The sequence below is a fragment of the Oncorhynchus gorbuscha genome, unplaced genomic scaffold (assembly GCF_021184085.1).
Source record: "Oncorhynchus gorbuscha isolate QuinsamMale2020 ecotype Even-year unplaced genomic scaffold, OgorEven_v1.0 Un_scaffold_1633, whole genome shotgun sequence".
In the NCBI taxonomy this organism is placed as follows: Eukaryota; Metazoa; Chordata; class Actinopteri; order Salmoniformes; family Salmonidae; genus Oncorhynchus; species Oncorhynchus gorbuscha.
Window position 1 is genome coordinate 85,001 of NW_025746356.1, and position 26,196 is coordinate 111,196.

At 43.9% G+C, this 26,196-nt stretch overlaps 1 protein-coding gene across 1 annotated transcript in view; it reads right to left on the reverse strand.

Annotated features, from left to right (window-relative positions):
• LOC124023564 (caskin-1-like) overlaps window positions 1-24,568 on the reverse strand; it is a gene marked incomplete at its 5' end in the record, with an annotated part of 60,452 nt that extends 35,884 nt beyond the window's left edge. The window contains 3 exons of the mRNA XM_046337943.1: window positions 16,536-16,617; window positions 16,932-17,131; window positions 24,470-24,568. Coding sequence (XP_046193899.1) covers window positions 16,536-16,617; window positions 16,932-17,131; window positions 24,470-24,568 — 381 coding nt within the window. The remainder of the gene's footprint in view (window positions 1-16,535; window positions 16,618-16,931; window positions 17,132-24,469) is intronic.
• Window positions 24,569-26,196: the final 1,628 nt, after the last annotated feature.

Sequence of the window (26,196 nt, forward strand, 5' to 3'; positions counted from 1 at the left end):
CAGTTAGACAGTCAGTCAGTCAGTCAGGCAAAGGAGCGTTGTTCTTGAGGAGGACAACCAGATGGACTCTTAGCAGCAGCTAAAAGAAACACAGACAGTCAGTCAGTCAGTCAGTCAGTCAGTCAGTTAGACAGTCAGTCAGACAGTCAGTCAGTCAGTTAGACAGTCAGTCAGTCAGTCAGTCAGTTAGACAGTCAGTCAGTCAGTCAGACAGTTAGACAGTCAGTTAGACAGTCAGTTAGACAGTCAGTCAGTCAGTCAGTCAGACAGTTAGACAGTCAGTTAGACAGTCAGACAGACAGTCAGTCAGTCAGTCAGTCAGTTAGACAGTCAGTCAGTCAGACAGTTAGACAGTCAGTTAGACAGTCAGTCAGTCAGTCAGTTAGTCAGTCAGTCAGTCAGTCAGTTAGACAGTCAGTCAGTCAGACAGTTAGACAGTCAGTTAGACAGTCAGTTAGACAGTCAGTCAGTCAGTTAGACAGTCAGTCAGACAGTCAGTCAGTCAGTCAGTCAGTCAGTTAGACAGTCAGTCAGTCAGACAGTTAGACAGTCAGTTAGACAGTCAGTCAGTCAGTTAGACAGTCAGTCAGTCAGTTAGACAGTCAGTCAGTCAGTCAGACAGTTAGACAGTCAGTCAGTCAGTCAGGCAAAGGAGCGTTGTTCTTGAGGAGGACAACCAGATGGACTCTTAGCAGCAGCTAAAAGAAACACAGACAGTCAGTCAGTCAGTCAGTCAGTCAGTCAGTCAGTCAGTTAGACAGTCAGTCAGACAGTCAGTCAGTCAGTTAGACAGTCAGTCAGTCAGTCAGTCAGACAGTCAGACAGTCAGTCAGACAGTCAGTCAGTCAGTTAGACAGTCAGTCAGTCAGTCAGTTAGACAGTCAGTCAGTCAGTCAGACAGTTAGACAGCCAGTTAGACAGTCAGTTAGACAGTCAGTCAGTCAGTCAGACAGTTAGACAGTCAGTTAGACAGTCAGACAGACAGTCAGTCAGTCAGACAGTCAGTCAGTCAGTTAGACAGTCAGTCAGTTAGTCAGTCAGTTAGACAGTCAGTCAGTTAGACAGTCAGTCAGTCAGTTAGACAGTCAGTCAGTCAGACAGTTAGACAGTCAGTTAGACAGTTAGTTAGACAGTCAGTCAGTCAGTTAGTCAGTCAGTTAGACAGTCAGTCAGTCAGACAGTTAGACAGTCAGTCAGTCAGTCAGGCAAAGGAGCGTTGTTCTTGAGGAGGACAACCAGATGGACTCTTAGCAGCAGCTAAAAGAAACACAGACAGTCAGTCAGTCAGTCAGTCAGTCAGTCAGTTAGACAGTCAGTCATACAGTCAGTCAGTCAGTTAGACAGTCAGTCAGTCAGTCAGTCAGTCAGTTAGACAGTCAGTCAGTCAGTCAGACAGTTAGACAGTCAGTTAGACAGTCAGTTAGACAGTCAGTCAGTCAGTCAGACAGTTAGACAGTCAGTTAGACAGTCAGACAGACAGTCAGTCAGTCAGTCAGTCAGTTAGACAGTCAGTCAGTCAGACAGTTAGACAGTCAGTTAGACAGTCAGTCAGTCAGTCAGTTAGTCAGTCAGTCAGTTAGACAGTCAGTCAGTCAGACAGTTAGACAGTCAGTTAGACAGTCAGTTAGACAGTCAGTCAGTCAGTTAGACAGTCAGTCAGACAGACAGTCAGTCAGTCAGTCAGTCAGTCAGTTAGACAGTCAGTCAGTCAGACAGTTAGACAGTCAGTTAGACAGTCAGTTAGACAGTCAGTCAGTCAGTTAGACAGTCAGTCAGTCAGTTAGACAGTCAGTCAGTCAGTCAGACAGTTAGACAGTCAGTCAGTCAGTCAGGCAAAGGAGCGTTGTTCTTGAGGAGGACAACCAGATGGACTCTTAGCAGCAGCTAAAAGAAACACAGACAGTCAGTCAGTCAGTCAGACAGACAGTCAGTCAGTCAGTCAGACAGTCAGTCAGTCAGTTAGACAGTCAGTCAGTTAGTCAGTCAGTTAGACAGTCAGTCAGTTAGACAGTCAGTCAGTCAGTTAGACAGTCAGTCAGTCAGTCAGACAGTTAGACAGTCAGTTAGACAGTTAGTTAGACAGTCAGTCAGTCAGTTAGTCAGTCAGTTAGACAGTCAGTCAGTCAGACAGTTAGACAGTCAGTCAGTCAGACAGTTAGACAGTCAGTCAGTCAGTCAGGCAAAGGAGCGTTGTTCTTGAGGAGGACAACCAGATGGACTCTTAGCAGCAGCTAAAAGAAACACAGACAGTCAGTCAGTCAGTCAGTCAGTCAGTCAGTTAGACAGTCAGTCATACAGTCAGTCAGTCAGTTAGACAGTCAGTCAGTCAGTCAGTCAGTCAGTTAGACAGTCAGTCAGTCAGTCAGACAGTTAGACAGTCAGTTAGACAGTCAGTTAGACAGTCAGTCAGTCAGTCAGACAGTTAGACAGTCAGTTAGACAGTCAGACAGACAGTCAGTCAGTCAGTCAGTCAGTTAGACAGTCAGTCAGTCAGACAGTTAGACAGTCAGTTAGACAGTCAGTCAGTCAGTCAGTTAGTCAGTCAGTCAGTTAGACAGTCAGTCAGTCAGACAGTTAGACAGTCAGTTAGACAGTCAGTTAGACAGTCAGTCAGTCAGTTAGACAGTCAGTCAGACAGACAGTCAGTCAGTCAGTCAGTCAGTCAGTCAGTTAGACAGTCAGTCAGTCAGACAGTTAGACAGTCAGTTAGACAGTCAGTTAGACAGTCAGTCAGTCAGTTAGACAGTCAGTCAGTCAGTTAGACAGTCAGTCAGTCAGTCAGACAGTTAGACAGTCAGTCAGTCAGTCAGGCAAAGGAGCGTTGTTCTTGAGGAGGACAACCAGATGGACTCTTAGCAGCAGCTAAAAGAAACACAGACAGTCAGTCAGTCAGTCAGTCAGTCAGTTAGACAGTCAGTCAGACAGTCAGTCAGACAGTCAGTCAGTCAGTTAGACAGTCAGTCAGTCAGTCAGTTAGACAGTCAGTCAGTCATTCAGTCAGACAGTTAGACAGTCAGTTAGACAGTCAGTCAGTCAGTCAGTCAGTCAGTCAGTCAGTCAGTCAGTTAGACAGTCAGTCAGTCAGTTAGACAGTCAGTCAGTCAGTTAGTCAGTCAGTTAGACAGTCAGTCAGTCAGTTAGACAGTCAGTCAGTCAGTTAGACAGTCAGTCAGTCAGTCAGACAGTTAGACAGTCAGTTAGACAGTCAGTTAGACAGTCAGTCAGTCAGCCAGTCAGACAGTTAGACAGTCAGTTAGACAGTCAGTCAGTCAGTCAGTTAGTTAGACAGTCAGACAGACAGTTAGACAGTCAGTCAGTCAGTCAGACAGTCAGTTAGACAGTCAGTCAGTCAGTTAGACAGTCAGTCAGTCAGACAGTCAGTCAGTCAGTTAGTCAGTCAGTCAGTCAGGCAAAGGAGCGTTGTTCTTGAGGAGGACAACCAGATGGACTCTTAGCAGCAGCTAAAAGAAACACAGTCAGTCAGTCAGTCAGTTAGACAGTCAGTCAGTCAGTCAGTCAGTCAGTCAGTCAGTCAGTCAGACAGTCAGTCAGTTAGACAGTCAGTCAGTCAGACAGTCAGTTAGACAGTCAGTTAGACAGTCAGACAGTCAGTTAGACAGTCAGACAGACAGTCAGTCAGTTAGACAGTCAGTCAGTCAGTCAGTTAGACAGTCAGTCAGTCAGTCAGTTAGACAGTCAGTTAGACAGTCAGACAGTCAGTTAGACAGTCAGTCAGACAGTCAGTTAGACAATCAGTCAGTCAGTTAGACAGTCAGTTAGACAGTCAGACAGTCAGTTAGACAGTCAGTCAGACAGTCAGTCAGTTAGACAGTCAGTCAGTCAGTCAGTCAGTTAGACAGTCAGTCAGTCAGTCAGTCAGTCGGTTAGACAGTCAGTCAGTCAGTCAGACAGTCAGTCAGTCAGTTAGACAGTCAGTCAGACAGTCAGTCAGTCAGTCAGTCAGTTAGACAGTTAGACAGTCAGTCAGTCGATTAGAAAGTCAGTCAGTCAGTCAGTTAGAGAGTCAGTCAATCAGTCAGTCAGTTAGACAGTCAGTCAGACAGTCAGTCAGTCAGTCAGTTAGACAGACAGTCAGTCAGTCAGACAGTCAGTCAGTCAGTCAGTTAGACAGTCAGTCAGTTAGACGGTCAGACAGACAGTCAGTCAGTCAGTCAGTTAGACAGTCAGTCAGTTAGACAGTCAGTCAGTCAGTCAGTCAGTCAGTCAGTCAGTTAGATAGTCTGTCAGTCAGACAGTCAGTCAGTCAGTTAGACAGTCAGTCAGTTAGTCAGTCAGTTAGACAGTCAGTCAGTCAGTTAGACAGTCAGTCAGTCAGTCAGTTAGACAGTCAGTCAGTCAGAAAGTTAGACAGTCAGTTAGACAGTCAGTTAGACAGTCAGTCAGTCAGTTAGTCAGTCAGTTAGACAGTCAGACAGTCAGTCAGTTAGACAGTCAGTCAGTCAGTCAGACAGTTAGACAGTCAGTCAGTCAGGCAACGGAGCGTTGTTCTTGAGGAGGACAACCAGATGGACTCTTAGCAGCAGCTAAAAGAAACACAGACAGTCAGTCAGTCAGTCAGTCAGACAGTCAGTCAGTCAGTCAGTTAGACAGTCAGTCAGTCAGTCAGTTAGACAGTCAGTCAGTCAGTCAGACAGTTAGTTAGACAGTCAGTTAGACAGTCAGTCAGTCAGTCAGACAGTTAGACAGTCAGTTAGACAGTCAGACAGACAGTCAGTCAGTCAGTCAGTCAGTTAGACAGTCAGTCAGTCAGTCAGTCAGACAGTCAGTTAGACAGTCAGTTAGACAGTCAGTCAGTCAGTTAGTCAGTCAGGCAGTTAGACAGTCAGTCAGTTAGACAGTCAGTCAGTCAGACAGTTAGACAGTCAGTCAGTCAGTCAGGCAAAGGAGCGTTGTTCTTGAGGAGGACAACCAGATGGACTCTTAGCAGCAGCTAAAAGAAACACAGACAGTCAGTCAGTCAGTCAGTCAGTTAGACAGTCAGTCAGACAGTCAGTCAGACAGTCAGTCAGTTAGACAGTCAGTCAGTCAGTTAGACAGTCAGTCAGTCATTCAGTCAGTCAGTCAGTCAGTCAGTTAGACAGTCAGTCAGTCAGTTAGACAGTCAGTCAGTTAGTCAGTCAGTTAGACAGTCAGTCAGTCAGTTAGACAGTCAGTCAGTTAGACAGTCAGTCAGTCAGTCAGACAGTTAGACAGTCAGTTAGACAGTCAGTTAGACAGTCAGTCAGTCAGCCAGTCAGACAGTTAGACAGTCAGTTAGACAGTCAGTCAGTTAGACAGTCAGTCAGACAGTTAGACAGTCAGTTAGACAGTAAGTTAGAAAGTCAGTCAGTCAGTCAGTCAGTCAGTTAGTCAGTCAGTCAGTCAGGCAAAGGAGCGTTGTTCTTGAGGAGGACAACCAGATGGACTCTTAGCAGCAGCTAAAAGAAACACAGTCAGTCAGTCAGTCAGTCAGTTAGACAGTCAGTCAGACAGTCAGTCAGTCAGTCAGTTAGACAGTCAGTCAGTCAGTCAGTTAGACAGTCAGTCAGTCAGTCAGACAGTTAGTTAGACAGTCAGTTAGACAGTCAGTCAGTCAGTCAGTCAGACAGTTAGACAGTCAGTTAGACAGTCAGTTAGACAGTCAGTCAGTCAGCCAGTCAGACAGTTAGACAGTCAGTTAGACAGTCAGTCAGTTAGACAGTCAGTCAGACAGTCAGGCAAAGGAGCGTTGTTCTTGAGGAGGACAACCAGATGGACTCTTAGCAGCAGCTAAAAGAAACACAGACAGTCAGTCAGTCAGTCAGTTAGACAGTCAGTCAGACAGTCAGTCAGTCAGTCAGTTAGACAGTCAGTCAGTCAGTCAGTTAGACAGTCAGTCAGTCAGTCAGACAGTTAGTTAGACAGTCAGTTAGACAGTCAGTCAGTCAGTCAGACAGTTAGACAGTCAGTTAGACAGTCAGACAGACAGTCAGTCAGTCAGTCAGTTAGACAGTCAGTCAGTCAGTCAGTCAGACAGTCAGTTAGACAGTCAGTTAGACAGTCAGTCAGTCAGTCAGTTAGACAGTCAGTCAGTCAGTCAGTCAGTCAGTCAGTCAGTCGGTTAGACAGTCAGTCAGTCAGTCAGACAGTCAGTCAGTCAGTTAGACAGTCAGTCAGACAGTCAGTCAGTCAGTCAGTCAGTTAGACAGTTAGACAGTCAGTCAGTCGATTAGAAAGTCAGTCAGTCAGTCAGTTAGAGAGTCAGTCAATCAGTCAGTCAGTTAGACAGTCAGTCAGACAGTCAGTCAGTCAGTCAGTTAGACAGACAGTCAGTCAGTCAGACAGTCAGTCAGTCAGTCAGTTAGACAGTCAGTCAGTTAGACGGTCAGACAGACAGTCAGTCAGTCAGTCAGTTAGACAGTCAGTCAGTTAGACAGTCAGTCAGTCAGTCAGTCAGTCAGTCAGTCAGTTAGATAGTCTGTCAGTCAGACAGTCAGTCAGTCAGTTAGACAGTCAGTCAGTTAGTCAGTCAGTTAGACAGTCAGTCAGTCAGTTAGACAGTCAGTCAGTCAGTCAGTTAGACAGTCAGTCAGTCAGAAAGTTAGACAGTCAGTTAGACAGTCAGTTAGACAGTCAGTCAGTCAGTCAGTTAGACAGTCAGTCAGTCAGTCAGACAGTTAGTTAGACAGTCAGTTAGACAGTCAGTCAGTCAGTCAGTCAGACAGTTAGACAGTCAGTTAGACAGTCAGTTAGACAGTCAGTCAGTCAGCCAGTCAGACAGTTAGACAGTCAGTTAGACAGTCAGTCAGTTAGACAGTCAGTCAGACAGTCAGGCAAAGGAGCGTTGTTCTTGAGGAGGACAACCAGATGGACTCTTAGCAGCAGCTAAAAGAAACACAGACAGTCAGTCAGTCAGTCAGTTAGACAGTCAGTCAGACAGTCAGTCAGTCAGTCAGTTAGACAGTCAGTCAGTCAGTCAGTTAGACAGTCAGTCAGTCAGTCAGACAGTTAGTTAGACAGTCAGTTAGACAGTCAGTCAGTCAGTCAGACAGTTAGACAGTCAGTTAGACAGTCAGACAGACAGTCAGTCAGTCAGTCAGTCAGTTAGACAGTCAGTCAGTCAGTCAGTCAGACAGTCAGTTAGACAGTCAGTTAGACAGTCAGTCAGTCAGTCAGTTAGACAGTCAGTCAGTCAGTCAGTCAGTCAGTCAGTCAGTCGGTTAGACAGTCAGTCAGTCAGTCAGACAGTCAGTCAGTCAGTTAGACAGTCAGTCAGACAGTCAGTCAGTCAGTCAGTCAGTTAGACAGTTAGACAGTCAGTCAGTCGATTAGAAAGTCAGTCAGTCAGTCAGTTAGAGAGTCAGTCAATCAGTCAGTCAGTTAGACAGTCAGTCAGACAGTCAGTCAGTCAGTCAGTTAGACAGACAGTCAGTCAGTCAGACAGTCAGTCAGTTCAGTTAGACAGTCAGTCAGTTAGGAGTCAGACAGACAGTCAGTCAGTCAGTCAGTTAGACAGTCAGTCAGTTAGACAGTCAGTCAGTCAGTCAAAAGTCAAGTCAGTCAGACAGTTAGTTAGACAGTCAGTTAGACAGTCAGTCAGTCAGTCAGACAGTTAGACAGTCAGTTAGACAGTCAGACAGACAGTCAGTCAGTCAGTCAGTCAGTTAGACAGTCAGTCAGTCAGTCAGTCAGACAGTCAGTTAGACAGTCAGTTAGACAGTCAGTCAGTCAGTCAGTTAGACAGTCAGTCAGTCAGTCAGTCAGTCAGTCAGTCAGTCGGTTAGACAGTCAGTCAGTCAGTCAGACAGTCAGTCAGTCAGTTAGACAGTCAGTCAGACAGTCAGTCAGTCAGTCAGTCAGTTCAGTTAGACAGTCAGTCAGTCGATTAGAAAGTCAGTCAGTCAGTCAGTTAGAGAGTCAGTCAATCAGTCAGTCAGTTAGACAGTCAGTCAGACAGTCAGTCAGTCAGTCAGTTAGACAGACAGTCAGTCAGTCAGACAGTCAGTCAGTCAGTCAGTTAGACAGTCAGTTAGACAGTAAGTTAGAAAGTCAGTCAGTCAGTCAGTCAGTCAGTTAGTCAGTCAGTCAGTCAGGCAAAGGAGCGTTGTTCTTGAGGAGGACAACCAGATGGACTCTTAGCAGCAGCTAAAAGAAACACAGTCAGTCAGTCAGTCAGTCAGTTAGACAGTCAGTCAGACAGTCAGTCAGTCAGTCAGTTAGACAGTCAGTCAGTCAGTCAGTTAGACAGTCAGTCAGTCAGTCAGACAGTTAGTTAGACAGTCAGTTCAGTCAGTCAGTCAGTCAGTCAGACAGTTAGACAGTCAGTTAGACAGTCAGTTAGACAGTCAGTCAGTCAGCCAGTCAGTCAGTTAGACAGTCAGTTAGACAGTCAGTCAGACAGTCAGTCAGACAGTCAGTCAAAGGAGCGTTGTTCTTGAGGAGGACAACCAGATGGACTCTTAGCAGCAGCTAAAAGAAACACAGACAGTCAGTCAGTCAGTCAGTTAGACAGTCAGTCAGACAGTCAGTCAGTCAGTCAGTTAGACAGTCAGTCAGTCAGTCAGTTAGACAGTCAGTCAGTCAGTCAGACAGTTAGTTAGACAGTCAGTTAGACAGTCAGTCAGTCAGTCAGACAGTTAGACAGTCAGTTAGACAGTCAGACAGACAGTCAGTCAGTCAGTCAGTCAGTTAGACAGTCAGTCAGTCAGTCAGTCAGACAGTCAGTTAGACAGTCAGTTAGACAGTCAGTCAGTCAGTCAGTCAGTCAGTCAGTCAGTCAGTCAGTCAGTCAGTCGGTTAGACAGTCAGTCAGTCAGTCAGTCAGTCAGTCAGTCAGTTAGACAGTCAGTTCAGTCAGTCAGTCAGTCAGTTAGACAGTTAGACAGTCAGTCAGTCGATTAGAAAGTCAGTCAGTCAGTCAGTTAGAGAGTCAGTCAATCAGTCAGTCAGTTAGACAGTCAGTCAGACAGTCAGTCAGTCAGTCAGTTAGACAGACAGTCAGTCAGTCAGACAGTCAGTCAGTCAGTCAGTTAGACAGTCAGTCAGTTAGACGGTCAGACAGACAGTCAGTCAGTCAGTCAGTTAGACAGTCAGTCAGTTAGACAGTCAGTCAGTCAGTCAGTCAGTCAGTCAGTCAGTTAGATAGTCTGTCAGTCAGACAGTCAGTCAGTCAGTTAGACAGTCAGTCAGTTAGTCAGTCAGTTAGACAGTCAGTCAGTCAGTTAGACAGTCAGTCAGTCAGTCAGTTAGACAGTCAGTCAGTCAGAAAGTTAGACAGTCAGTTAGACAGTCAGTTAGACAGTCAGTCAGTCAGTCAGTTAGACAGTCAGTCAGTCAGTCAGACAGTTAGTTAGACAGTCAGTTAGACAGTCAGTCAGTCAGTCAGTCAGACAGTTAGACAGTCAGTTAGACAGTCAGTTAGACAGTCAGTCAGTCAGCCAGTCAGACAGTTAGACAGTCAGTTAGACAGTCAGTCAGTTAGACAGTCAGTCAGACAGTCAGGCAAAGGAGCGTTGTTCTTGAGGAGGACAACCAGATGGACTCTTAGCAGCAGCTAAAAGAAACACAGACAGTCAGTCAGTCAGTCAGTTAGACAGTCAGTCAGACAGTCAGTCAGTCAGTCAGTTAGACAGTCAGTCAGTCAGTCAGTTAGACAGTCAGTCAGTCAGTCAGACAGTTAGTTAGACAGTCAGTTAGACAGTCAGTCAGTCAGTCAGACAGTTAGACAGTCAGTTCAGTCAGACAGACAGTCAGTCAGTCAGTCAGTCAGTTAGACAGTCAGTCAGTCAGTCAGTCAGACAGTCAGTTAGACAGTCAGTTAGACAGTCAGTCAGTTGTTAGACAGTCAGTCAGTCAGTCAGTCAGTCAGTCAGATGGACAGTCAGTCAGTCAGTCAGACAGTCAGTCAGTCAGTTAGACAGTCAGTCAGACAGTCAGTCAGTCAGTCAGTCAGTTAGACAGTTAGACAGTCAGTCAGTCGATTAGAAAGTCAGTCAGTCAGTCAGTTAGAGAGTCAGTCAATCAGTCAGTCAGTTAGACAGTCAGTCAGACAGTCAGTCAGTCAGTCAGTTAGACAGACAGTCAGTCAGTCAGACAGTCAGTCAGTCAGTCAGTTAGACAGTCAGTCAGTTAGACGGTCAGACAGACAGTCAGTCAGTCAGTCAGTTAGACAGTCAGTCAGTTAGACAGTCAGTCAGTCAGTCAGTCAGACAGTTAGACAGTCAGTTAGACAGTCAGTTAGACAGTCAGTCAGTCAGCCAGTCAGACAGTTAGACAGTCAGTTAGACAGTCAGTCAGTTAGACAGTCAGTCAGACAGTCAGGCAAAGGAGCGTTGTTCTTGAGGAGGACAACCAGATGGACTCTTAGCAGCAGCTAAAAGAAACACAGACAGTCAGTCAGTCAGTCAGTTAGACAGTCAGTCAGACAGTCAGTCAGTCAGTCAGTTAGACAGTCAGTCAGTCAGTCAGTTAGACAGTCAGTCAGTCAGTCAGACAGTTAGTTAGACAGTCAGTTAGACAGTCAGTCAGTCAGTCAGACAGTTAGACAGTCAGTTAGACAGTCAGACAGACAGTCAGTCAGTCAGTCAGTCAGTTAGACAGTCAGTCAGTCAGTCAGTCAGACAGTCAGTTAGACAGTCAGTTAGACAGTCAGTCAGTCAGTCAGTTAGACAGTCAGTCAGTCAGTCAGTCAGTCAGTCAGTCAGTCGGTTAGACAGTCAGTCAGTCAGTCAGACAGTCAGTCAGTCAGTTAGACAGTCAGTCAGACAGTCAGTCAGTCAGTCAGTCAGTTAGACAGTTAGACAGTCAGTCAGTCATTCAGTCAGTCAGTCAGTCAGTCAGTTAGACAGTCAGTCAGTCAGTTAGACAGTCAGTCAGTTAGTCAGTCAACAGTCAGTCAGTCAGTTAGAGTCAGTCAGTTAGACAGTCAGTCAGTCAGTCAGACAGTTAGACAGTCAGACAGTCAGTTCAGTCAGTCAGTCAGCCAGTCAGACAGTTAGACAGTCAGTTAGACAGTCAGTCAGTTAGACAGTCAGTCAGACAGTTAGACAGTCAGTTAGACAGTAAGTTAGAAAGTCAGTCAGTCAGTCAGTCAGTCAGTTAGTCAGTCAGTCAGTCAGGCAAAAGCGTTGTTCTTGAGGAGGACAACCAGATGGACTCTTAGCAGCAGCTAAAAGAAACACAGTCAGTCAGTCAGTCAGTCAGTTAGACAGTCAGTCAGACAGTCAGTCAGTCAGTCAGTTAGACAGTCAGTCAGTCAGTCAGTTAGACAGTCAGTCAGTCAGTCAGACAGTTAGTTAGACAGTCAGTTAGACAGTCAGTCAGTCAGTCAGTCAGACAGTTAGACAGTCAGTTAGACAGTCAGTTAGACAGTCAGTCAGTCAGCCAGTCAGACAGTTAGACAGTCAGTTAGACAGTCAGTCAGTTAGACAGTCAGTCAGACAGTCAGGCAAAGGAGCGTTGTTCTTGAGGAGGACAACCAGATGGACTCTTAGCAGCAGCTAAAAGAAACACAGACAGTCAGTCAGTCAGTCAGTTAGACAGTCAGTCAGACAGTCAGTCAGTCAGTCAGTTAGACAGTCAGTCAGTCAGTCAGTTAGACAGTCAGTCAGTCAGTCAGACAGTTAGTTAGACAGTCAGTTAGACAGTCAGTCAGTCAGTCAGACAGTTAGACAGTCAGTTAGACAGTCAGACAGACAGTCAGTCAGTCAGTCAGTCAGTTAGACAGTCAGTCAGTCAGTCAGTCAGACAGTCAGTTAGACAGTCAGTTAGACAGTCAGTCAGTCAGTTAGTCAGTCAGTCAGTTAGACAGTCAGTCAGTTAGACAGTCAGTCAGTCAGACAGTTAGACAGTCAGTCAGTCAGTCAGGCAAAGGAGCGTTGTTCTTGAGGAGGACAACCAGATGGACTCTTAGCAGCAGCTAAAAGAAACACAGACAGTCAGTCAGTCAGTCAGTCAGTTAGACAGTCAGTCAGACAGTCAGTCAGACAGTCAGTCAGTTAGACAGTCAGTCAGTCAGTTAGACAGTCAGTCAGTCATTCAGTCAGTCAGTCAGTCAGTCAGTTAGACAGTCAGTCAGTCAGTTAGACAGTCAGTCAGTTAGTCAGTCAGTTAGACAGTCAGTCAGTCAGTTAGACAGTCAGTCAGTTAGACAGTCAGTCAGTCAGTCAGACAGTTAGACAGTCAGTTAGACAGTCAGTTAGACAGTCAGTCAGTCAGCCAGTCAGACAGTTAGACAGTCAGTTAGACAGTCAGTCAGTTAGACAGTCAGTCAGACAGTTAGACAGTCAGTTAGACAGTAAGTTAGAAAGTCAGTCAGTCAGTCAGTCAGTCAGTTAGTCAGTCAGTCAGTCAGGCAAAGGAGCGTTGTTCTTGAGGAGGACAACCAGATGGACTCTTAGCAGCAGCTAAAAGAAACACAGTCAGTCAGTCAGTCAGTTAGACAGTCAGTCAGTCAGTCAGTCAGTCAGTCAGTCAGTCAGTTAGACAGTCAGTCAGTCAGTCAGACAGTTAGACAGTCAGTTAGACAGTCATTTAGACAGTCAGTCAGTCAGCCAGTCAGACAGTTAGACAGTTAGACAGTCAGTCAGTCAGTCAATTAGAAAGTCAGTCAGTCAGTCAGTTAGAGAGTCAGTCAATCAGTCAGTCAGACAGTCAGTCAGACAGTCAGTCAGTCAGACAGTTAGACAGTCAGTTAGACAGTCAGTCAGTTAGACAGTCAGTCAGACAGTTAGACAGTCAGTTAGACAGTAAGTTAGAAAGTCAGTCAGTCAGTCAGTCAGTCAGTTAGTCAGTCAGTCAGTCAGGCAAAGGAGCGTTGTTCTTGAGGAGGACAACCAGATGGACTCTTAGCAGCAGCTAAAAGAAACACAGTCAGTCAGTCAGTCAGTCAGTTAGACAGTCAGTCAGACAGTCAGTCAGTCAGTCAGTTAGACAGTCAGTCAGTCAGTCAGTTAGACAGTCAGTCAGTCAGTCAGACAGTTAGTTAGACAGTCAGTTAGACAGTCAGTCAGTCAGTCAGTCAGACAGTTAGACAGTCAGTTAGACAGTCAGTTAGACAGTCAGTCAGTCAGCCAGTCAGACAGTTAGACAGTCAGTTAGACAGTCAGTCAGTTAGACAGTCAGTCAGACAGTTAGACAGTCAGTTAGACAGTAAGTTAGAAAGTCAGTCAGTCAGTCAGTCAGTCAGTTAGTCAGTCAGTCAGTCAGGCAAAGGAGCGTTGTTCTTGAGGAGGACAACCAGATGGACTCTTAGCAGCAGCTAAAAGAAACACAGACAGTCAGTCAGTCAGTCAGTTAGACAGTCAGTCAGACAGTCAGTCAGTCAGTCAGTTAGACAGTCAGTCAGTCAGTCAGTTAGACAGTCAGTCAGTCAGTCAGACAGTTAGTTAGACAGTCAGTTAGACAGTCAGTCAGTCAGTCAGACAGTTAGACAGTCAGTTAGACAGTCAGACAGACAGTCAGTCAGTCAGTCAGTCAGTTAGACAGTCAGTCAGTCAGTCAGTCAGTCAGACAGTCAGTTAGACAGTCAGTTAGACAGTCAGTCAGTCAGTTAGTCAGTCAGTCAGTTAGACAGTCAGTCAGTTAGACAGTCAGTCAGTCAGACAGTTAGACAGTCAGTCAGTCAGTCAGGCAAAGGAGCGTTGTTCTTGAGGAGGACAACCAGATGGACTCTTAGCAGCAGCTAAAAGAAACACAGACAGTCAGTCAGTCAGTCAGTCAGTTAGACAGTCAGTCAGACAGTCAGTCAGACAGTCAGTCAGTTAGACAGTCAGTCAGTCAGTTAGACAGTCAGTCAGTCATTCAGTCAGTCAGTCAGTCAGTCAGTTAGACAGTCAGTCAGTCAGTTAGACAGTCAGTCAGTTAGTCAGTCAGTTAGACAGTCAGTCAGTCAGTTAGACAGTCAGTCAGTTAGACAGTCAGTCAGTCAGTCAGACAGTTAGACAGTCAGTTAGACAGTCAGTTAGACAGTCAGTCAGTCAGCCAGTCAGACAGTTAGACAGTCAGTTAGACAGTCAGTCAGTTAGACAGTCAGTCAGACAGTTAGACAGTCAGTTAGACAGTAAGTTAGAAAGTCAGTCAGTCAGTCAGTCAGTCAGTTAGTCAGTCAGTCAGTCAGGCAAAGGAGCGTTGTTCTTGAGGAGGACAACCAGATGGACTCTTAGCAGCAGCTAAAAGAAACACAGTCAGTCAGTCAGTCAGTTAGACAGTCAGTCAGTCAGTCAGTCAGTCAGTCAGTCAGTTAGACAGTCAGTCAGTCAGTCAGACAGTTAGACAGTCAGTCAGTCAGCCAGTCAGACAGTTAGACAGTTAGACAGTCAGTCAGTCAGTCAATTAGAAAGTCAGTCAGTCAGTCAGTTAGAGAGTCAGTCAATCAGTCAGTCAGACAGTCAGTCAGACAGTCAGTCAGTCAGTCAGTCAGTTAGACAGTCAGTCAGTTAGACGGTCAGACAGACAGTCAGTCAGTCAGTTAGACAGTCAGTCAGTTAGACAGTCAGTCAGTCAGTCAGTCAGTCAGTCAGTTAGATAGTCTGTCAGTCAGACAGTCAGTCAGTCAGTTAGAAAGTCAGTCAGTCAGTCAGTTAGACAGTCAGTCAGTCAGTTAGAAAGTCAGTCAGTCAGTCAGTCAGTTAGTTAGACAGACAGACAGTCAGTCAGTCAGTTAGAAAGTCAGTCAGTCAGTTAGACTGTCAGTCAATCAGTTAGAAAGTCAGTCAGTCAGTCAGTAAGTCAGTCAGTCAGTTAGACAGACAGTCAGTCATTAGTGATTCAGTCAGTCAGTCAGTCAGTCAGTTAGTCAGTCAGTTAGAAAGTCAGACAGTCAGACAGTCAGTCAGTCAGTCAGCCAGTCAGACAGTCAGTCAGTTAGTCAGTCAGTTAGAAAGTCAGTTAGTCAGTCAGTCAGCCAGTCAGTTAGTCAGTCAGTTAGAAAGTCAGACAGTCAGACAGTCAGTCAGTCAGTCAGTCAGTCAGTTAGTCAGTCAGTTAGAAAGTCAGTTAGTCAGTCAGCCAGCCAGCCAGTCAGTCAGTCAGTCAGTCAGTCAGCCAGCCAGCCAGATAGTCAGACAGTTAGCCAGTCAGTCAGTCAGTCAGTCAGCCAGCCAGTCAGTCAGTTAGTCAGTCAGTCAGCCAGCCAGTCAGTCAATTAGTTAGCCAGCCAGTCAGTCAGCCAGCCAGTCAGCCAGCCAGTCAGTCAGTCAATTAGTTAGCCAGCCAGTCAGTCAGCCAGCCAGCCAGTCAATTAGTCAGACAGTCAGTCAGTCAGTCAGCCAGCCAGTCAGTCAATTAGTTAGCCAGCCAGTCAGTCAGCCAGCCAGCCAGTCAGTCAGCCAGCCAGTCAGATAGTCAGACAGTTAGAAAGTCAGACAGTCCTGCTACTGCGGACTAATATTACAGTAATACTATTCTGGGTACCTGCTGCCTGCTCCACAGACCTGGACTGGTCCTGTTACTATTATTATAGTTGTTATTAATATTACAGTAATATTATTCTGGGTACCTGCTGCCTGCTCCACAGACCTGGACTGGTCCTGTTACTATTATTATAGTTGTTATTAATATTACAGTAATATTATTCTGGGTACCTGCTGCCTGCTCCACAGACCTGGACTGGTCCTGTTACTATTATTATAGTTGTTATTAATATTACAGTAATATTATTCTGGGTACCTGCTGCCTGCTCCACAGACCTGCTGCCTGCTCCACAGACCTGGACTGGTCCTGTTACTATTATTATAGTTGTTATTAATATTACAGTAATATTATTCTGGGTACCTGCTGCCTGCTCCACAGACCTGGACTGGTCCTGCTACTATTATTATAGTTGTTATTAATATTACAGTAATACTATTCTGGGTACCTGCTGCCTGCTCCACAGACCTGCTGCCTGCTCCACAGACCTGGACTGGTCCTGTTACTATTATTATAGTTGTTATTAATATTACAGTAATATTATTCTGGGTACCTGCTGCCTGCTCCACAGACCTGGACTGGTCCTGTTACTATTATTATAGTTGTTATTAATATTACAGTAATATTATTCTGGGTACCTGCTGCCTGCTCCACAGACCTGGACTGGTCCTGTTACTATTATTATAGTTGTTATTAATATTACAGTAATATTATTCTGGGTACCTGCTGCCTGCTCCACAGACCTGGACTGGTCCTGTTACTATTATTATAGTTGTTATTAATATTACAGTAATATTATTCTGGGTACCTGCTGCCTGCTCCACAGACCTGGACTGGTCCTGTTACTATTATTATAGTTGTTATTAATATTACAGTAATATTATTCTGGGTACCTGCTGCCTGCTCCACAGACCTGGACTGGTCCTGTTACTATTATTATAGTTGTTATTAATATTACAGTAATATTATTCTGGGTACCTGCTGCCTGCTCCACAGACCTGGACTGGTCCTGTTACTATTATTATAGTTGTTATTAATATTACAGTAATATTATTCTGGGTACCTGCTCCCTGCTCCACAGACCTGGACTGGTCCTGTTACTATTATTATAGATGTTATTAATATTACAGTAATATTATTCTGGTTACCTGCTGCCTGCTCCACAGACTTGGACTGCTCCAACAGATGCTCCTTTGCCTTTATTGACTGGGACATCACTGTGGCTAGGAGCTAAACATAAACACACACATGCACAAGAGCTTTAGTCAATCTGTGAATCAGAATTGAAGAACAAGTTAGCACAAACACACTCCTGAAACACACACACACACCTGAAACACACACACACACACACACACACACACACACACACACACACACACACACACACACACACACACACACACACACACACACACACACACACACACACACACACACACACACACACACACACACACACACACACACACACACACAAGCCTGAAACACACACCAGAGACAGGCTTAGTTCCTCTGTCAATCAGAGGAAGATGGACACCCACCTTGACTCCCTCCGACTGCGCGTGGAGCCCGGGAGCGTTGAGGCCATGTGTGTTCAGGCTGCTAGCTGGCGTGTTAGTAGCGTGTGCTGTGGCAGGCGGAGGAGGCGTATTCAGGGCGTGTTGTGTATTTCCAGAACTCTGGACGCTGCCGAGGGAACGAACGCTACCCAGACTACCCACACTGCTGCTACGGTCACCACCTACACACATCCACAAATGTACATACACACACGCATGCATCCACGCACACACACACACGCAGGTTTAGATATAATGTGTTGTTCCTCAGGGGTTCTATTATAGGAATAGATAGAATGTGGTGTTCCTCAGGGTTCTATTCTAGGAATAGATAGATAGAATGTGGTGTTCCTCAGGGTTATATTCTAGGAATAGATAGAATGTGGTGTTCCTCAGGGGTTCTATTCTAGGAATAGATAGAATGTGGTGTTCCTCAGGGTTCTAGTCTAGGAATAGATAGAATGTGGTGTTCCTCATGGTTCTATTCTAGGAATAGATAGATAGAATGTGGTGTTCCTCAGGGTTATATTCTAGGAATAGATAGAATGTGGTTTTCCTCAGGGTTCTATTCTAGGAATATATAGATAGAATGTGGTGTTCCTCAGGGTTCTATTCTAGGAATAGATAGATAGAATGTGGTGTTCCTCTGGGTTCTATTCCAGAAATAGATAGAATGTGGTGTTCCTCATGGTTCTATTCTAGGACCTCTCTTATTTCTGATAATAATATATGAATAAAATATGCCATTTAGCAGACGCTTTTATCCAAAGCGACTTACAGTCATGTGTGCATACATTCTACGTATGGGTGGTCCCGGGGATCGAACCCACTACCCTGATAGTAATAATGCTATGATCAACGTCATCTATTATGCACACAGGCACAGAAATACAGTGCCTTCAGAAAGTATCACACCCCTTGACTTCCTCCACATTTTGTTTTGTTTCAGCTTAAATTTTAAATGGATTACATCATTTTTGTATATCTTTTTTTTTAACCCCTTTTCTTCCCAATTGTGATATTTTCTCATCACTCATCGCAGGCTCTGGAGAAGCGAAGGTCGAGTCATGCGTCCTCTGAAACATGACCCGCCAAACCTCGCTTCTTAACACCCGCCCACTTAACACAGAAGCCAGCTGCACCAATATGTCGGAGGAAACACCGTTCAATTGATGACTGGAGTCAGCCTGCAAGCACCTGGCCCGCCACAAGGAGTTGCTAGAGCGCAATGAGCCAGGTAAAGCCCCCCCCCCCCGACACCCCAAAAAAGCAGACATTGAATATCCCTTTGAGCATGGTATTACTTACATTTTGGATGGTGTATCAATACACCCAGTCACTATAAAGATACAGGCGTCCTTCCTAACTCAGTTGCCGGAGGGGAAGGAAACCGCTCAGGGATTTCATCATGAGGCCAATGGTGACTTTAAAACAGTTACCGTGATAGAAAACTGAGGATGGGTCAACAACATTGTAGTTACTCCACAATACTAACCTGATTGACAGAGTGAAAAGACGGAAGCCTGTACAAAATAAAATAAAAATTCCAACATATGCATCCTGTTTAAACAGGAAGCACTAAAGTAATACTGAAAAAAAATGTGGCAAGGAAATTCACGTTTTGTCCTGAATACAGAGTGTTTGGAGCAAAAACAAGTTACATGCTGATCTGTTTCACCTGTCCTTGTGATTGTCTCCACCCCCCTCCAGGTGTCGCCCATCTTTCCCATTATCCCCTGGGTATTCATACCTGTGTTCTCTGTTTGTCCGTTCCCAGTTCGTCTTGTTTGTCAACTCAACCAGCGTTTTTGTCTCAGCTCCTGCTTCCCCCCCAGTCTAACTTTTTCTCGTCCTCCTGGTTTTGACACTTGCCTGTCCTGTCTCTGAGCCCGCCTGCCTGACCACTCTGCTTGCCCCTGACCTGACCCTGAGCCTACTTGCCATCTCGTAACTTTCCCCCACTACTCTGGTTATCGACCCCTGCCTGCCTTGACCTGTCGTTTGCCTGCCCTGTTGCTGTAATAAACATTGTTACTCCGACACAGTCTGCATCTGGGTCTTACCTTCGAACCTGATAATACAACGCATTACTGAGTTTCACTCTCCATATTTTCAAGCATATGTGGTGGCTGCATCATGTTATGGGTATGCTTGTTATCGTTAAGGACTGTTGAGTTTTTCAGGATGAAAAAGAAACGTAATGGAACTAAGCACAGGTATCCGAAACGCGTCAGAGTTTTAAAACTTGGTTTCCATTGACCATGCCATATAAATAGGCAGGTAGCATAGCGGTTAGAGCATTGGGCCAGTAACCTAGTGGTTAGAGCATTGGGCCAGTAACCTAGTGGTTAGAGCATTGGGCCAGTAACCTAGTGGTTAGAGCATTGGGCCAGTAACCTAGTGGTTAGAGCATTGGGCCAGTTACCATAAGGTTGCAAGATTGAATCCCCGAGCTGACGAGGTAAAAATCTGTCATTCTACCCCTGATCAAGGCATTTAACCCACTGTCCTCTGGTAGGCCGTCATTGTGAATAAAAATGTGTTCTTAACCGACTTGCCTAGTTAAATCAAGGTAACAAATAAATAAAGGCATTTTAATTAATTATATGAAGAGTGCCTTGGTCCTCCATTCGTTTTGAACACATGGTTAAGACTGATTTCCACCAGACAAAGGGAGAGGAATTCACCTTTCAGCAGGACAACAGCCTAAAACACAAGGCCAAATCTACACTAGAGTTGCTTACCAAGAAGACAGTGAATGTTCCTGAGTTGCAGGTTTTGACTTAAATCTGCTTGAAAATCTATGGCAAGACTTGAAAATGGGTTGTCTAGCAATGATCAACAACCAACTTGACAGAGTTTATGGGCAGATGTTGTACAATGCAGGTGTGCAAAGCTCTTAGAGATTTACCCAGAGAGACTCACAGCTGTAATCGCTGTCAAAGGTGATTCTAACCAGTATTGACTCAGGGTCTTACCCAGAAAGACTCACAGTATTGACTCAGGGTCTTACCCAGAAAGACTCACAGTATTGACTCAGGGTCTTACCCAGAAAGACTCACAGTATTGACTCAGGGTCTTACCCAGAAAGACTCACAGTATTGACTCAGGGTCTTACCCAGAAAGACTCACAGCTGTAATCGCTGTCAAAGGTGATTCTAACCAGTATTGACTCAGGGTCTTACCCAGAAAGACTCACAGTATTGACTCAGGGTCTTACCCAGAAAGACTCACAGTATTGACTCAGGGTCTTACCCAGAAAGACTCACAGTATTGACTCAGGGTCTTACCCAGAAAAACTCACAGTATTGACTCAGGGTCTTACCCAGAAAGACTCACAGTATTGACTCAGGGTCTTACCCAGAAAGAATCACAGTATTGACTCAGGGTCTTACCCAGAGAGACTCACAGCTGTAATCGCTGTCAAAGGTGATTCTAACCAGTATTGACTCAGGGTCTTACCCAGAAAGACTCACAGTATTGACTCAGGGTCTTACCCAGAAAGACTCACAGTATTGACTCAGGGTCTTACCCAGAAAGACTCACAGTATTGACTCAGGGTCTTACCCAGAAAGACTCACAGCTGTAATCGCTGTCAAAGGTGATTCTAACCAGTATTGACTCAGGGTCTTACCCAGAAAGACTCACAGTATTGACTCAGGGTCTTACCCAGAAAGACTCACAGTATTGACTCAGGGTCTTACCCAGAAAGACTCACAGTATTGACTCAGGGTCTTACCCAGAAAGAATCACAGTATTGACTCAGGGTCTTACCCAGAGAGACTCACAGCTGTAATCGCTGTCAAAGGTGATTCTAACCAGTATTGACTCAGGGTCTTACCCAGAAAGACTCACAGTATTGACTCAGGGTCTTACCCAGAAAGACTCACAGTATTGACTCAGGGTCTTACCCAGAAAGAATCACAGTATTGACTCAGGGTCTTACCCAGAGAGACTCACAGCTGTAATCGCTGTCAAAGGTGATTCTAACCAGTATTGACTCAGGGTCTTACCCAGAAAGACTCACAGTATTGACTCAGGGTCTTACCCAGAAAGACTCACAGTATTGACTCAGGGTCTTACCCAGAAAGACTCACAGTATTGACTCAGGGTCTTACCCAGAAAGACTCACAGCTGTAATCGCTGTCAAAGGTGATTCTAACCAGTATTGACTCAGGGTCTTACCCAGAAAGACTCACAGTATTGACTCAGGGTCTTACCCAGAAAGACTCACAGTATTGACTCAGGGTCTTACCCAGAAAGACTCACAGTATTGACTCAGGGTCTTACCCAGAAAGACTCACAGTATTGACTCAGGGTCTTACCCAGAAAGACTCACAGTATTGACTCAGGGTCTTACCCAGAAAGACTCACAGTATTGACTCAGGGTCTTAGCCAGAAAGACTCACAGTATTGACTCAGGGTCTTAGCCAGAAAGACTCACAGTATTGACGCAGGGTCTTACCCAGAAAGACTCACAGTATTGACTCAGGGTCTTACCCAGAAAGACTCACAGTATTGACTCAGGGTCTTACCCAGAAAGACTCACAGTATTGACTCAGGGTCTTACCCAGAAAGACTCACAGTATTGACTCAGGGTCTTACCCAGAAAGACTCACAGTATTGACTCAGGGTCTTACCCAGAAAGACTCACAGTATTGACTCAGGGTCTTAGCCAGAAAGACTCACAGTATTGACTCAGGGTCTTAGCCAGAAAGACTCACAGTATTGACTCAGGGTCTTACCCAGAAAGACTCACAGTATTGACTCAGGGTCTTAGCCAGAAAGACTCACAGTATTGACTCAGGGTCTTACCCAGAAAGACTCACAGTATTGACTCAGTGTCTTACCCAGAAAGACTCACAGTATTGACTCAGGGTCTTACCCAGAAAGACTCACAGTATTGACTCAGGGTCTTACCCAGAAAGACTCACAGTATTGACTCAGGGTCTTACCCAGAAAAACTCACAGTATTGACTCAGGGTCTTACCCAGAAAGACTCACAGTATTGACTCAGGGTCTTACCCAGAAAGACTCACAGTATTGACTCAGGGTCTTACCCAGAAAGAATCACAGTATTGACTCAGGGTCTTACCCAGAGAGACTCACAGCTGTAATCGCTGTCAAAGGTGATTCTAACCAGTATTGACTCAGGGTCTTACCCAGAAAGACTCACAGTATTGACTCAGGGTCTTACCCAGAAAGACTCACAGTATTGACTCAGGGTCTTACCCAGAAAGACTCACAGTATTGACTCAGGGTCTTACCCAGAAAGACTCACAGTATTGTGTGAACACATTTGTAAATGAGATATTTCTGTATTGTATGTTGTAATTATGGGGTAGATGGGTGAGAAAACACATATTCAGGGTCTTACCCAGAGACATATTTAATCTGAATTCAGGCTGGAACAACAAATATGTGGAATAAGTCCAGGGGGTTTGAATACTTTCTGATGGCACCATATTCAATAAGTCCAGGGGGTTTGAATACTTTCTGATGGCACCATATTCAATAAGTCCAGGGGGTTTGAATACTTTCTGATGGCACCATATTCAATAAGTCCAGGGGGTTTGAATACTTTCTGATGGCACCATATTCAATAAGTCCAGGGGTTTGAATACTTTCTGATGGCACCATATTCAATAAGTCCAGGGGTTTGAATACTTTCTGATGGCACCATATTCAATAAGTCCAGGGGTTTGAATACTTTCTGATGGCACCATATTCAATAAGTCCAGGGGGTTTGAATACTTTCTGATGGCACCATATTCAATAAGTCCAGGGGGTTTGAATACTTTCTGATGGCACCATATTCAATAAGTCCAGGGGGTTTGAATACTTTCTGATGGCACCATATTCAATAAGTCCAGGGGGTTTGAATACTTTCTGATGGCACCATATTCAATAAGTCCAGGGGGTTTGAATACTTTCTGATGGCACCATATTCAATAAGTTCAGGGGGTTTGAATACTTTCTGATGGCACCATATTCAATAAGTCCAGGGGGTTTGAATACTTTCTGATGGCACCATATTCAATAAGTCCAGGGGGTTTGAATACTTTCTGATGGCACCATATTCCATTATACACATGTTCAAATATTGACTTATATTTATAAATGAACTATATCAATGAACTATAGTAACTATATTAATGAACTATACCCCTAACTACACACTAACCCTAACTATATTAATGAACTATATTAATGAACTATATTAATGAACTATGTTAACTATATTAATGAACTATATTAATGAACTATACCCCTAACTACACACTACCCCAAACTATATTAATGAACTATATTAGTGAACTATATTAATGAACTATATTAATGAACTATATTAATGAACTATACCCCTAACTACACACTACCCCTAACTATATTAATGAACTATATTAGTGAACTATATTAACTATATTAATTAACTATATTAATGAACTATATTAACTATATTAATGAACTATATTAACTATATTAATGAACTATATCAATGAACTATATTAATGAACTATATAAATTAACTATATTAATGAACTATATTAATGAACTATATTAATGAACTATATAAATTAACTATATTAATTAACTATATTAATGAACTATATTAATGAACTATATTAATGAACTATATAAATGCACTATATTAATTGACTATATTAACTATATTAATGAACTATATTAATGAACTATATTAATTACCTATATTAATTAACAATAGTAATTGACAATATTAACTATATTAATTCACTATATTAATTAAATATATTAATTTACTATATTAACTATATTAAGTAACTATATTAACTAACTATATTAATTAACTATATTAACTAACTATATTAATTAACTATATTAACTAACTATATTATTTAACTATATTAATTAACTATATTAATGAACTATATTAATGAACTATATTAATTAACTATATTAACTAACTATATTATTTAACTATATTAATTAACTATATTAATTAACTGTATTAATTAACTATATTATTTAACTATATTATTTAACTATATTAATTAACTATATTAATGAACTATATTAATTAACTATATTAACTAACTATATTATTTAACTATATTAATTAACTATATTAATTAACTATATTAATTAACTATATTAATTAACTATATTAATTAACTATATTAATTAACTATATTAACTAACTATATTATTTAACTATATTAATGAACTATATGAACTAACTATATTAATTAACTATATTATTTAACTATATTAATGAACTATATTAATTAACTATATTAACTAACTATATTAATTAACTATATTAATGAACTATATTAAGACACTATATTAATTAATTATATTAATTAACTATATTAATTAACTATATTAACTATATTAACTAACTATATTATTTAACTATATTAATTAACGATATTAACTATATTAATTAACTATATTAATGAACCATATTAATTAATAACACACACAACTGCACAATACACCTACCAATACACAAACACAACAACACACCCTCGTACCTGCGAGGGGCTTCCGGAGAACCCAGACATCCTCGCTGGAGCCGCCCTGCTGGCCAAGTGTGGGAGAGCCGTGGGGACTGGACTCAGAGCCCCGAGAACCTGACACACCCACACACACACAAAAACACATGGACACACACAAACACACACACAAACAAACAAAGACACTGCGATCAACCCCTTCATCACCACTTTAACCTGCTGACACACTACCCCTTATTACCCTGCTGACACATTACCCCTTATTACCCTGCTGACACACTACCCCTTATTACCCTGCTGACACTACCCCTTATTACCCTGCTGACACACTACCCCTTATTACCCTGCTGACACACTACCCCTTATTACCCTGCTGACACACTACCCCTTATTACCCTGCTGACACACTACCCCTTATTACCCTGCTGACACACTACCCCTTATTACCCCTTATTACCCTGCTGACACACTACCCCTTATTACCCCTTATTACCCTGCTGACACACTACCCCTTATTACCCTGCTGACACACTACCCCTTATTACCCTGCTGACTTATTACCCCTTATTACCCTGCTGACACACTACCCCTTATTACCCTGCTGACACACTACCCCTTATTACCCTGCTGACTTATTACCCCTTATTACCCTGCTGACACACTACCCCTTATTACCCTGCTGACACACTACCCCTTATTACCCTGCTGACACACTACCCCTTGTTACCCTGCTGACACACTACCCCATATTACCCCTTATTACCCCGTATTACCCCTTATTACCCTGCTGATACACTACCCCTTATTACCCTGCTGACACACTACCCCTTATTACCCCTTATTACCCTGCTGACACACTACCCCTTATTACCCTGCTGACACACTACCCCTTATTACCCCTTATTACCCTGCTGACACACTACCCCTTATTACCCTGCTGACACACTACCCCCTATTACCCTGCTGACACACTACCCCTTATTACCCTGCTGATACACTACCCCTTATTACCCCTTATTACCCTGCTGACACACTACCCCTTATTACCCTGCTGATACACTACCCCTTATTACCCTGCTGATACACTACCCTTTATTACCCCGCTGATAGACTACCCCTTATTACCCTGCTGACACACTACCCCTTATTACCCTGCTGATACACTACCCCTTATTACCCTGCTGACACACTACCCCTTATTACCCCCTATTACCCTGCTGATACACTACCCCTTATTACCCTGCTGACACACTACCCCTTATTACCCCTTATTACCCTGCTGACACACTACCCCTTATTACCCTGCTGACACACTACCCCTTATTACCCTGCTGACACACTACCCCTTATTACCCCTTATTACCCTGCTGACACACTACCCCTTATTACCCTGCTGACACACTACCCCTTATTACCCTGCTGACACACTACCCCTTATTACCCTGCTGACACTACCCCTTATTACCCTGCTGATACACTACCCCTTATTACCCTGCTGATACACTACCCCTTATTACCCTGCTGACACACTACCCCTTATTACCCTGCTGACACACTACCCCTTATTACCCCTTATTACCCTGCTGACACACTACCCCTTATTACCCCTTATTACACACCACCATACACCCCATCTACACACCACCATACAACCCCATCTACACACCATCTACACACCTCCTTACCCCATCTACACACCACCATACAACCCCACCTACACACCACCATACAACCCCACCTTACCC